At 40.9% G+C, this 13,233-nt stretch overlaps 1 protein-coding gene across 1 annotated transcript in view; it reads right to left on the bottom strand.

Annotated features, from left to right (window-relative positions):
* Positions 1-13,003, bottom strand: part of LOC149081165 (coadhesin-like) — a 44,249-nt gene extending 31,246 nt beyond the window's left edge. Inside the window, exons 1-4 of the mRNA XM_089237944.1 lie at positions 12,910-13,003; positions 12,600-12,767; positions 1,414-1,587; positions 1,131-1,304 (exon numbers count right to left, since the gene is read on the bottom strand). Of these exons, the coding sequence (XP_089094070.1) occupies positions 1,131-1,304; positions 1,414-1,587; positions 12,600-12,767; positions 12,910-12,976 (583 nt within the window). The 5' untranslated portion in view covers positions 12,977-13,003. The remainder of the gene's footprint in view (positions 1-1,130; positions 1,305-1,413; positions 1,588-12,599; positions 12,768-12,909) is intronic.
* Between the last annotated feature and the right edge of the window lie 230 nt (positions 13,004-13,233).

Raw genomic sequence — 13,233 nt, forward strand, 5'->3', positions numbered from 1 at the left:
TGTGATCTCTTATTTACAAAGGGTAAAAATATATAATAAATGCAATGCTAGTGGGACGAGGACGGCCGGTCCAGTGTCTCCCAAAACCTTTGAAAAGTTTAATTCATGTTTGCTTTTTAATTTCTTTCTTTAATGTTATATTTTATTTGGTTAAGTGTTTTACTACCAGAAACGTACATGTACTTTCTGTCAAAATATTTCATCCCCGGCCCCTTCCCGAATTTGTGAAGCAAAAGACGGCTCAGATACAGCAGGATGTAATTTTTCTTATTTGAGTTTCGATCATTATCGGATTATTATTCGATTTTTTAAGTTTTTCCCCCTGCATTTTCTGCTTCGAGGAGTTTTGATATATCCCCTCTAAGATTTTCTGGCTATATTTTCATTGTCTCCCGCCACCTTCCCCGGGGAAGGGGGGGGGTCACACTCAACAAAAAATGCTGCTTCTTTAGCAATTAGGAGGAACAGCCGGGCGCTGGACTAGATGAGGCGACAAACTTACCCTTTAACTGGTCCCTCTACATTACAGGTGCTAAAATGCCTTCTTACTACGAGTGACAAAGTACGTAGTTGTGACCCTGTGCTTTTGACCGATAGAAGGACTCCCACATCAAGTTATGGTCTCCAGAGATGCTACGAGCAGCAATGATTGGCGCTACTGAGGGGAGGATAGAATTGAGAAATCGTGTAGTAAGGGTGATCGGGAGACGACTGGCTTCCTTGTTCTATGACAATTAAACTGAAGTCGTTTTCCATATGTCCGTACGGAGCCGCTGAAACTGAAGTCGCTTTTCATATGTCCGTACGGAGCCGCTGAAACTGTTGGGAAAGAGGAAGTCCTTGAGATTTGGCCTTTCCTGGAAAAAGTCGACTTCGTCAGTGAATCATAGATTTAAAAAAAGTAATGAAATAAAATTTCGAGCTGATTGTTTCCCCTAGCTTCTTTGGAACAATTCTTTATCATAAAAAAATATCCGCTTCGTTTTAAAAATAGATGCCTCCCAGGTTGTTAAACATTGTGAGCGACCTCGAATGTTAGTCGGTGTTGCCGAACAGCCTCTCGCCACTGAACGGAAACAGGTACCCTCACAACCACTTGCTTTGGACTCACTGGTATTTAGCGATCTCACCTGGACAGGAGACGTCGGTCACGCAGGGTCTCGTCGATTCGTTTTTGCCGGAACAGGGTAGACCCTCTGCTGCTGGGGGTGGGTTGTCGCACTTTCTTGATCGATGTTGCGTACCCGAACCGCAGCTCACTGAACAAGGAGACCATACGCTCCAGATAGACCATCCACCGTCTCCTGTGATAAAAAACAACAACAAAAAAACATTCAATTGAGATTTGGTACATTTCATGTTTCTTTTCTGTGCAAAGGTACAACAGTATTTTCGCGGTGGCCCTCAACTTACTTGGACAGCGCTCGAGGTTCTTGCAAGTTTCCGTTTCGGCAGCACCTCCTGGACACTCGGTGCCTCCGAACTTCGGAAGTGGCTGGTCACACTTCCTCGACCTGATACGTTGTCCTTGGCCGCAGGTAACGGAGCATGCTGACCAAACAGACCAATCCGACCAGCCTCCGTCCACTACCGGAAAAAAGAATCCATAAATCAAAATCACTTAACTATACAGAATAAAGGAAGCATCGAAGTCCAAATTGCAATTTCCAACAGAATATGTTTGCTAGAAATCAGTTCTGATAAAAAAATTACAGCAGTTGCCGTTTTTTTTCGCCCGTGGTCCCCTTAAGAGTGTAGTGCGTTCTTATCTGTATAGATGGCGCGCCCTCCTCACGCTCCTGGTGATTGTAAAAAAAAAGAAAAATGCCAGTTGGAATTATACCACCGATTTGTATACACGTGTCATCCTCCTCGTTATGTTTCTTTCGTATATTAAATCGTTAAGTTTTCATTACGTTTTATGTCGTCACTACAAGCATCGGATCACTGGTGACCTATAGGACGCATCTGATTTTGGACATTGAAGTTAATTTCTCCATCGTTTAAATTTCGTTTTCGCGCCTTGTGCTTTCCGTTCGTACGCTCTTCAAAGATGAAACTTTTCTAATCTCCTAGTCTTTTGGATATACTATATATTTTTTTTTCAAGCCAAGTCTACTCGTTTCTACCCAATATAGAGACGTTCCTGGAAATTCAAGGTGAGGAATAAACTTTCTACTCTTGATTTGCCGGTCTCCATACTTGCATTTGTCATGGCTCAACCTATTGCATCAGCTGAAGTTTCACGTGTTGCCTTTCGAGCCCCTCCGTTCTGGGAAGCAAATTCAGAGATTTGGTTTCTTCAAATTGAGTCACAATTCAAAACGGCAGGCATAACCGCCGATGAAACTAAATTTCACGCCGTTGTAGGAGCTCTTGATTGCAAAGTTTTGAACTATGTTTCTAATATCGTTCGCAATCCTCCCCAACAGCACATGTACGAGACTCTCAAAACTCGCGTGCTGGAGCAGTTTCAACAATCAGAATCTTCCAAATTGCGAATGTTACTCCAGGAGCTTCAACTAGGCGACAAACGCCCGTCCCAGCTTTTGCACGAAATGCAAACGTTAGCTGAGGGTAAAATGGAAAGTGACATTTTGAGAAATCTCTGGATGCAGAGATTACCTTTGCACTCCCAACAAATATTACAAGCTTCTAGTGAACCGTTAATTGGGTTAGCGAAAATAGCCGACAAAATATGTGAGGTTTCTAATGTGTCATCTAATACTTCAGCTGTGTCTCACACTTCAGAGTTTGATGATTTGAAAAACGAAATTGCTTCGCTACGGCAATCATTTGAAAGGCTTTCGCGATCTCCTAGACCATCTCGCGGTTATCGCAAACGATCTCAATCTCGTAGCCGAAATAAATTCGGTGATGCTTTGAAAAACGGAAGGCTTTGCTGGTACCATGAGCAGTTTGGAGAAAAAGCTCATAAATGTATTCCTCCATGTCAGTTTCAGGAAAACTAGTGGGCTCGTCTGTTTTGGCGACAGCTGACGAAAGCCTTCTCCATAGTCGCCTATTTGTCATCGACGTTAATACGGGTTTCCGATTTCTAATTGACACTGGCGCATCAATCAGTTGTTTTCCGAAACGCCTGACTAACTTGACAAAACCTCACAAACTCTCACTGTATGCTGCAAATGGATCCGAAATCCAAACGTTTGGCAACAAAAATCTAGTTCTGAATCTTGGACTAAGGAGGGACTTTCCTTTCGTTTTCACTGTGGCAGATGTTTCACATCCCATTATTGGAGCCGACTTTTTGGAAAGATTTGGTTTGCTTATAGATGTTAAAAATTCTCGTTTGATCGATAATGAAACATCGCTATCAGTGAATGGTTTAGAATCCCAAAACGGCTCTTTTGGTTTAACGCCGATCTCTGGTGATTCTCCATACCACCGCATATTAGCCAAATTTCCTCAGCTTACCAGCTCAGTTCTAAATGCAGTTCCAAAGAAACACTCTGTCATGCACTTCATCGAGACTACGGGACCACCGGTTTTCGCAAAAGCTAGAAGATTGTCTTCTGAAAAACTTGCAGCTGTTAAAAAACAATTCAATGAACTGTTGCAACAAGGTATAATTCGGCCCTCAAAAAGCCCTTGGTCGAGTCCCATCCATCTTGTACCCAAAAAAAGCAACGAATGGAGAATTTGTGGGGACTTCCGCGGACTCAATGCAATAACCATCCCAGATAGATACCCGCTTCCAAATATACAGGATTTTTCCATCAACTTGAGTGGTAAAAAGATTTTTTCAAAAATCGATTTAATAAAAGCATATCACCAAATACCAATCAATCCTAAAGACATTCCCAAAACCGCCATAATTACGCCCATTGGGCTATACGAATATGTTTATATGTGCTTCGGCCTGAAAAATGCAGCTCAAACGTTTCAGCGTTTTATTGACGAAGCATTTCGTGACTTAGATTGTTGTTACGCATATCTCGATGATTTGTTAATCGCTTCCATTGACGAAAAATCTCATGAAGCTGACTTAAAACGTGTTTTTCAAAGACTAAATGACTATGGTATCGTGATCAATCCATCTAAATGTGTATTCGGTCAACGTCAAATTAATTTTCTGGGTTTTCTTGTTTCTCCCGATGGGATTGCACCTTTACCAGATCGAGTACAAACATTGCTCGATTATCCATTGCCATCAACAGTGACTGAATTGAAGCGTTTTTTGGCAATTGTAAATTTCTATCACAGATTCCTTAAAGATGCCGCCAGGGTGCAAGCTCCTTTGCATGAATTAGCAAAAAGCAAGATAAAAAAAGATAAAACTGAAATAGTTTGGTCTGAGGAGGCCAAGTCCGCTTTTTTGTCATGCAAGCAATCAATTGCCAACGCTGCACTTCTCGCCCATCCTGTTCCGAATGCAAAATTGTTTTTGACTGCTGATGCTTCCGACACTTCATTGGGTGCAGTCCTTCAACAGCAAATAGGAAACAAAACCCAACCATTGTCATTTTTTTCACGCAAGCTCAGTTCGACTGAAAAAAAGTACAGTACATATGACAGAGAGCTCTTAGCAATATATTCGGCTGTTAAGCATTTCAAGCACATTTTGGAGGGACGCAACTTCATAATTTTCAGTGATCATCGTCCTCTCACGTATGCCTTCAAACAACGTAACGATAAATGTTCTCCCCGGCAACTTAGACATCTTGAATATATTAGTCAGTTTTCGACAGATTTACGATATTTGCCTGGGGATAGTAACGTCATAGCTGATGCTTTCTCAAGAATTTGTGAAATCCACACTCCTTGTACAATCGATTATGCAGAATTGGCACGGGCGCAGGCAGATGATGATGAATTGCATACCTTGCTTCAAAGTGAAACTGGGCTTCAGCTAAAACGCTTCGATATCTCCGGTGTTAATATCTACTGCGATGTGTCTACTGACGATATACGCCCGTATGTACCCGTTTCAATGCGACGTCTAGCGTTCGACTCTGTGCATAATCTGTCCCATCCTGGGATAAAAGCCACTCTAGGTATGGTACGCAAACGATTTATTTGGAAATCGATTGCGAGAGACTGCAAAGATTGGTGTCGTACTTGCATCGCTTGCCAGAAGTCGAAGGTTATCAAACATACCAAGTCTCCTTTAGGCTCTTTCCAGGTTCCTGATTCTCGTTTTGCACACGTTCATCTGGACATTGTCGGACCCTTGCCTCCCTCTAAAGGATACACGTATCTCTTGACGTGCGTTGATCGGTACACACGGTGGCCCGAAGCGGTACCAATGTCTAACCAAACCGCTGAAACTACAGCTGAGACATTCTTTTCTACCTGGGTGTGTCGGTTTGGCGTTCCTGAAAAGTTGACCACAGATCAAGGTCGTCAGTTTGAGAGTGATCTATTTCGCTCTCTTGCACGGCTGTGCGGCATCGAAAAATCCCGCACCACTGCCTACAATCCAAAGTGTAACGGCCAGGTTGAGAGATTCCACCGCGATCTCAAAGCCTCTCTGATGTGTGTCCTCAAAGGTAACGAGCACTGGACAGAGGTTCTACCTACAGTCCTGTTGGGGTTACGTTCCAGCATCAAAGAAGACCTCCAAGTATCAACCGCTGAGTTGGTATACGGCACAGCCCTACGCCTTCCCGGTGAACTCTTTCGGCACTCGAATGAGCGAGACGTCCTACCTCGATATGACTTCTTGCAGAGACTGAGAGACCATTTCTCCCGTGTGAGACCAGTACCAACCTCTCATCACAATTCGTCTAAGCCCTTCGTCTCGACAGACTTGCTAACTTCTCCATCAGTATTCGTTCGACAAGACTGTGTACGCAAACCTCTACAACAACCATACACCGGACCATTTGAAGTTATTTCAAGAACTGATAAGTATTTTATGTTGAACAATAATGGCAATCATAAAAATGTATCCATAGATCGCCTTAAGCCATGTTTTATGTTAAATAATAATTTATGTGACACGTTCAAAAATCAGTACATTTCCAGGTCTGGCCGAAGAGTGCGATTTCGTATTGACCCTTCGAAATTAGCTATATGATTCGTAATTATGTATGGTGTATATATATATATATATATATATTGCAATTTTTTCTATTATTTGTATGATTATTATTCAAATTGTCTTCTCTTAAATGTTTCGTCTTCGACTGGAGGGGGAGTGCTGTAGTGCGTTCTTATCTGTATAGATGGCGCGCCCTCCTCACGCTCCTGGTGATTGTAAAAAAAAAAGAAAAATGCCAGTTGGAATTATACCACCGATTTGTATACACGTGTCATCCTCCTCGTTATGTTTCTTTCGTATATTAAATCGTTAAGTTTTCATTACGTTTTATGTCGTCACTACAAGCATCGGATCAAGAGTATACCTTTCGTTGCCCCGCAGTCCTATCCGGGATCTTTCCTCCACACCTTATCCAGGAGTGACGGATTTATTTGTTATATATGTAAATTAGGTATACATACGTCATATGTGTCTGCTGTCTCTCTCTCTCGTGGCCAGGACTGGACTTGAGTAGGAGCGAAGGGTGTGGCAGCACCGGGCTGCTAGTTTCAGGGGTCGCAAAATGGGATAAAATACTTTGATTACATTCTGACTAAGTTTTCAACAACGTTAATTCAATAAACTCGTATTGTATTTGAACTTTGAAAATGTTGATACAGTGAAACCTCGATGTAACGATAATCTACGGGTCGAGAGAAAATATCGTTGTAGAGGGATTATCGTTATATCGAGAGGGAATAGTTTAACACGGTTTATAACAATAGATATTTCCAAACAAGACCTGAAAAAATATCGTTGTATAGGAATTTATCTCTCTCGTTATATCGAGTATCATTGTAGCGATGTTTAACTATATGTGGGATGCATGAAAAATCTTATTACAACCCACTCAAAATACTTATCTGAATGATAACATTTTTGCCGTTTCTTATAAAATTCAAATCGATATTGAAATTGCTCTTTTAAGTTTCGCATCTGTTCACGATGATACTTTCACTGTCAAACAAGAAATGGCTAGAAGAATTTTGCTCCCGTTGAATTTGTTGAAATCGAACATCATGTGTATAACTATATACCCTCTATACTAAAGATGTGTGTGTGTGTGGACAATTGACACCCTTCATTCCTCTTTATTTTTAGCCTTACTGTAGTAACATTTTGTGTGAAAATTATAGAAGACTAAGCTCATTTTTCTTTGATTATCTGTATAAATATGTTTCGTATAAAAAGTAACTGGAAAGTATGAAAATGAAATCTGTTAAAATGCTGAGGCACCAGAATAGCATTTGCTTCACTCCTGACAAAAATCCTCCTTTGGCAGATGCATCACTTGCATAAATATCGGAGCAGAGTGGCTATGACCCCCGGGCCGCTTTTTGCACATTTGCCTGTGTTTATGAAGTGGTTCTCCATTTCCTCATGAGGAAGATGACAGAGTTTTCGCCCAGGATGAATCTTAGTCGTTTTGTTTTTTGAAATAATTTAAAAGCACATTTTAACAAAAATTTACTATGAAAAGGCCTGATGGTCTCCAGACTGCTGGGAGGGGTCAGCGATATGGCGACATTCATAATTGTACTTTTTGTATCGCCATAATATTCAAAATAAACTGAATATGAAATCTCTCGATTGCTTATTTTGTGTCAGATATTAAGGGACGAGACCTTATTTTCACGTCTTGATCTTAACCCTTACAGCGTCAATCCCGAGATATCTCGTCAAACTTGATGTGATTTATTTCGGTCACCCCAAATATCTCGGGTTCTAAACACGCTTTTATTTCCAATGTGGCAGTTATAACGTGAATCAGTAAAAATTTAAAAACCACTTAAAGGGTTAAAAATAAATTTTTCTGTGAGAAATTTTATCTAAACCCAAAGATAAGGTTAAGAATTCTTAAAAGACAGGTTGACCAGTCTTGAAAATTCAAAAATTTCAACTCTTTTGCAGGGGAAGGGGGGAGGGCAAGAACATATACTCAATATATGCAAGACCGTAACTCGGACTTTTGCCGCCCCCACGATTTCAAAATTTCAGTGTTCTTTGCTTCCACCTAAAACTGTCGCCCGCAGCAGTTGCCCCCCCCCCCTGTAGTTCCGGCCCTGACATACACACACATATGTACTTATATTTCACTTTGTTTTTTCCATTTCTATTGTATTTCTAAAGCCGGGGAGAGGGCAAATAACGGGCCTCTTAAAGAATAAATTAATGAATTATTTAACATTTAATTCAGTTTTGGACAAAAGTGTACTTACAGAGAAATAGATGGATGGCTCACCTCAGTATAATATCCGAAAAATAATCGTTTCCTTGAAAAGTGTACTTGTTTGAAACCTCAATTGGTATTCGGATTGTCATTGTGGGGCCATACCCCCAGCATTCACAGCGCTGCTAATGAAAATGAAGTGAGGCAGGGCGTACGCTGGCAGGGACGCAACTAATGCTTGGTCAGCCGGAGCAAGCACACCTTTTGGAACTTCTGGAAATTCGAGAGCTTCTGGTTTGAAATTTCGAATTTTAGGGAGGAGGAGAAGGTGCTGTTTTTTGGACGTTTGCGTTTAAAAAATTTACAGGTTTGGTAGTGTTTTGTCATCAGTAGGAATTAAAATTAACCTCTCTAAGAAGTTATTTCTTGAATCTTACTTGTTAGAAAACTTTATAGAATAATAAGCGAGGATGCATAAAAAAAGGCGACGCGCTTTTTTCAACACAGGGGACCTTGGATGCATGGGAAGGTCTCCTGATTATTTGAGAACCGGCAGAATGATTTATGATTTTTTTTCAAGAGAGAATATGTAAATTGGTAGGCTTTACATTTCAGCCAGATAGGAACACCTGAACATGACTTGCCCGGGTTGCCTATGATGCTCTCACGACAACCCTAATGGCGATGCGTTGGCACGAGGTTTCAGCCTGTTGGGAGAGGCATATCACGAACTAAGAGCTTTGACTGTAACCATCACCAGAAGGAATACTTCCGCACAAGAACTCTGACATATACTTTAACTGAAATAATCATGATGCGAATCATAGGATGTTCATCTGAGTCAGCGGTGAATATCTTCTGAGTATGAAAAATTAAACATCCATCCTCAATGGTTCAAGTGAGCACTATCCTCCCCCCCCCCCCATAAGAGTAGGGCCCTAGCACGGGACAAACCTCATTGTTTGTTGTTTTTTTACACTATAAATTCACTATAGAGGAGGCCCTACCCAAGATCTGTATCTGTCTCGGAAGGGGGAAGGAACTACTTAGCTCGGATGAAAGAGGGCATGAAGAGCACCGAGATGCTCACGGTAAAAAGGAAAAACTTTATTCTTACATGAAATGAGCCCTTTAACTTTCGTTTCAGACAGGGGGCACACGGTCTTTTATTTCACCTGCACAGACCTGTTTCTCTGCTCACTGAATTTCGATATCTGTGCGAAATGACGTGCTGCCTCATAGAATATAGGGAATTGTTTTCTGCGCAGCAAAAAAACTCCGTGTAAATGGAAGCATTCTCACACAGGCTCGAAGCATCCATATATTTTCTAAACTTTTCCACCATGAAAAAATGGTACCTTTTCAGGCGCCATTTTTCAATATCGTTCCATAACCAATAAATGGGTAGAAATAAAATTTAATCAGCAAAAAAATATGCCTTCAAGAAAATATCAAAAACAATTATACAGCGCAGTATTATTATATTAGTGTTATATTACATATGAGAAAGACATCAATGAACCAGAACTCCTTCCGCCACCTATAAAATGAAACTGTTACAATTATTCAATTGAAATTAGCGACCGGATTCCGATCAGTGTGTTGTATGAAAAAAAATATTAATGTTCATTAATTTTCATTAATATTTTATAAGCAGTAATATTGGTGAAGTTGTAAAGTTTGCCTCGAAATTTTAACAGTTGCTCTTTGTGCGCGGTAAAACTCGCAAAATGTACCCGCCCTTGGCTTCCATATTCTTTTTGATTACAATCACAGAAAGCGTAAGATTGCACTTAGCGAGTTTTACCAACGTTGTTTCACCACAAAAAACAAAAAAGAAAAACTGTTAAAATTTCATGACAAAATTGATAATTTGACTAAAATTATCTGTATCTATATATATATAAAACTCTGTGTGTGTGTGTGTGCGCGCGCGCAATATTATACAAATCTACAATTTTAGATCGATCGTCGTCAAATTTTGTATATATACCAAATGGGACTCGAACGATAGGCTACTTTAAAAGTTTGTCAGACCTACACAAATGTCTGAAATGGGCGAAAAACTGTCGGGCAACAATGATTTCTGGGCCTCATCAATCACTTTTGGAATGCTTACTTTGGTTACCGCGGGTCCCTCGCGATGCGTTTCTGACGTGCATATGCCTTTACAACCTTTACAATGGTTTTTGTCACTTCTTTAATCCTGTCAGTAATTGAAGAAAACTCGGGCAGCTCCGGGTATTATAGCTGCTAGTTGCTTACAAAATATCAATATCAGATAATATTGTTTTTTTTTCATGCGGCACGTTAATCAAAACGGTCGCTGACTTTAATCGAAGAATTTTAACATTTTAACTTTTTTTTATTTGATAGGTGGTGGAAGGGGTTCCAGTTCATTGATGTTTTTCACATGTAATACAGGGTGATTCTAAATTATTGGGACAAAATTTGAGAGGTGATATAAGACCCCTAGACAAGCATTTTTGATCATAAAATGAGCGGTCGAATCGCAATAGTAAAGGTGGTAGGGGAGGGGGGGGGGTGCTTCTATATAGTGCGCAACACACAGCACTTCCCCAAAAAGAAATATAGTTTTCCGACGGATTTGACGGACTCGCGATGCGAGGATCCGGGTTCGAGCCGATCTCCCCGTTAAAAAGTCTCGCCACAGAGAGCAACAGTCCTACAACGATAAATCATTCAATCATAACACTTCACTCATAGTTAGAAAAACTGGTGGCAGATGGCAGCACTACACGTAACAAGCATTACAGAGAAACAAAAAAACTTCACGTCAGGTTTCACTACACGTACACGCACATTCCCGCATGTACCGATTCGTTGGGGGTTCCGCGGGGGGGGGGTGTGGGCGGGGGGCATGTGTGGTGTAGCAGTAGTAGACAGGGCCTCCAAAAAAATGGCTCGGGGATCCATGATGTTCTTAAGTCAGCCACCTCGTTGGGCAATTTGCCTATTGTGGCGTTGTATTTGTATTTGTATTTGCCATGACGTGCCATTTGTGACGTGCCATCAACCATTCAAGAGTGCATATGCACCTTTGGATTGGATAAGAGTTTGCTTTTTATTGGTGCAAGGACCATCAAGGTCCTTGTCCAACTGCGCTAAACAATGATAAAGCGGTACAATGACTGGTGGTAGAATTTGCGTTACCCAAGTTTCACCATGAGAAGACCTACCACATTAAATTAGCCTGCACCCTCGTCACGAGCATTTCGTGTACGCTAGATCGGTCTTTACAGTGGGAGGGAAGGGCAGATTGGGTTTGGGGGAGCGCAAAGAATCTCTCCCAGAGAAATTTTAAGCTACTAACCTTTAAAAAGCATTTTAAATTAACATAAATGGACAATCAATACAGTATAAAATTATTTTCTTTCGGTATTTTAACTTTTTGCTAAAATATTTGAAAATATTTTTTTAATTTTCGTCTTGGGAAGGGCACGCTCTCCCCATGGCCCCCACATCCTGAAGCAGGGCCCCTAGACTGGGATCTTTTACGGCCCCCCCCACCGATCAGACGTTCACGGGGCCCCTTTATGATGAATTTATAGCGTGAAAAGACAAAAAAATGATTAAAATCACCCCTGGCCCCAGGGCTGGAGCCTTGTCAGCCCACCCCATGTGGGAACCATGGCTCCCCCCTCCCCTACGTTCTCTCCAGCGTGCTACGCCTCTCTCTGGTCAAAAACGTATGAATTCAGGGTTATTACTTTGCTAGGAAATATCGCAGGAACGAATAAATAAAAAAGTAGGGAAAATTTACTTTTATGCTGCGCAACATGAGAAAATGTAAGCAAAACATGACGCGGATAATCACGATTTCAAAATTGAGGAGAGTGATTCTTGGATTTTCAATAAATAAACTTTGTCTTTGGATTCAGGATAAGTTATTGATTTATGTAATTTTCATGTTTTGCCATGAATAAGATTTTTTTTTCAAAAAAAAAATATTATCACCCCCCTTAAATTAATTTAAATTTCATTTAAAGTTTTATTTTTTTCCCTCTCTTCGGGTCGCCGCCCCTTCTCGAGCACCTGCCATGGCTTCCCTTCCGTTTGATTTTCACCATGACCCCCTTCCTAGAATATCCCAATACCTCAAGGAACATACCATATACTCTTGGGTGAGAACCACTGTATCACGTAATTAGTTTATTCGTTTACAGTAAGAGTTTTTAATAATAATTCCACGGACCCCTCAGGAGTCCATGTTCTTGGATGAGAAAACAGTTTTACGTATAGTACACTATTTGCATTGCTATATGCTGAAAATTATTTTATGGAGGAGGGTCCGTGGAACAACACAAAGGGTTGAGATTTCTGGGGGTCTTAAAAAAGAAAATTATTAAATTCAAATGGACTTACCGGGGCATTCGAAGGCATTGTCGCACGATTCCGTTTCTAGGGGGCTCCCTTCACAATATTTTCCGATGGACCGAGTGTTCTGGCATTCCCTATGACGTCTTCTAAAACCTTTGCCGCACGTCTCGGAGCATCTGCCCCACTTCCCCCACGGCAGCCAATCCGCTTCACCTGCAAACACACCATAAGAGCACTTCACTGTCCACCTCTCACAAGCTTGAACTCGCAACACTCCATAGTTATGATTATTTGTCTGTTACATCGAGAGAGATGCAGTGAAATAAAATAAATTGCGGCGAAACATAAAACTCACCTTCGAGTGCGAGAAGCAGCATAAACTGCAAGACACCACAAAGGACGAAATAAGGCTCATTCATCATCGAAGTGGTTACTTATCTGAAGCAAAACGCCCGGATGATTTTTAATGAGAAGAAATAAACTATCGCTCTGTGTCAGGAAGTGCTGCAATAACGGATGTTACACATTGAAAAGAAAAGAACTTTCATTATTGCCGCTTCTGCAGCGAGAGCTCATTTTCTTTTGAATTAAAAAATGTAAAAATTATCAATTGCGATGGTTTCTGCAGTTAAACTTCTGAGTTTCATCTCTCTCTAGTGAGAATGGGGTCTGCAATATA

This window comes from Pholcus phalangioides, unplaced genomic scaffold, assembly GCF_987345545.1.
Source record: "Pholcus phalangioides strain wild (caught in Gottingen) unplaced genomic scaffold, Ppha-v1.0 ptg000010l_1, whole genome shotgun sequence".
Taxonomy (NCBI): domain Eukaryota; kingdom Metazoa; phylum Arthropoda; class Arachnida; order Araneae; family Pholcidae; genus Pholcus; species Pholcus phalangioides.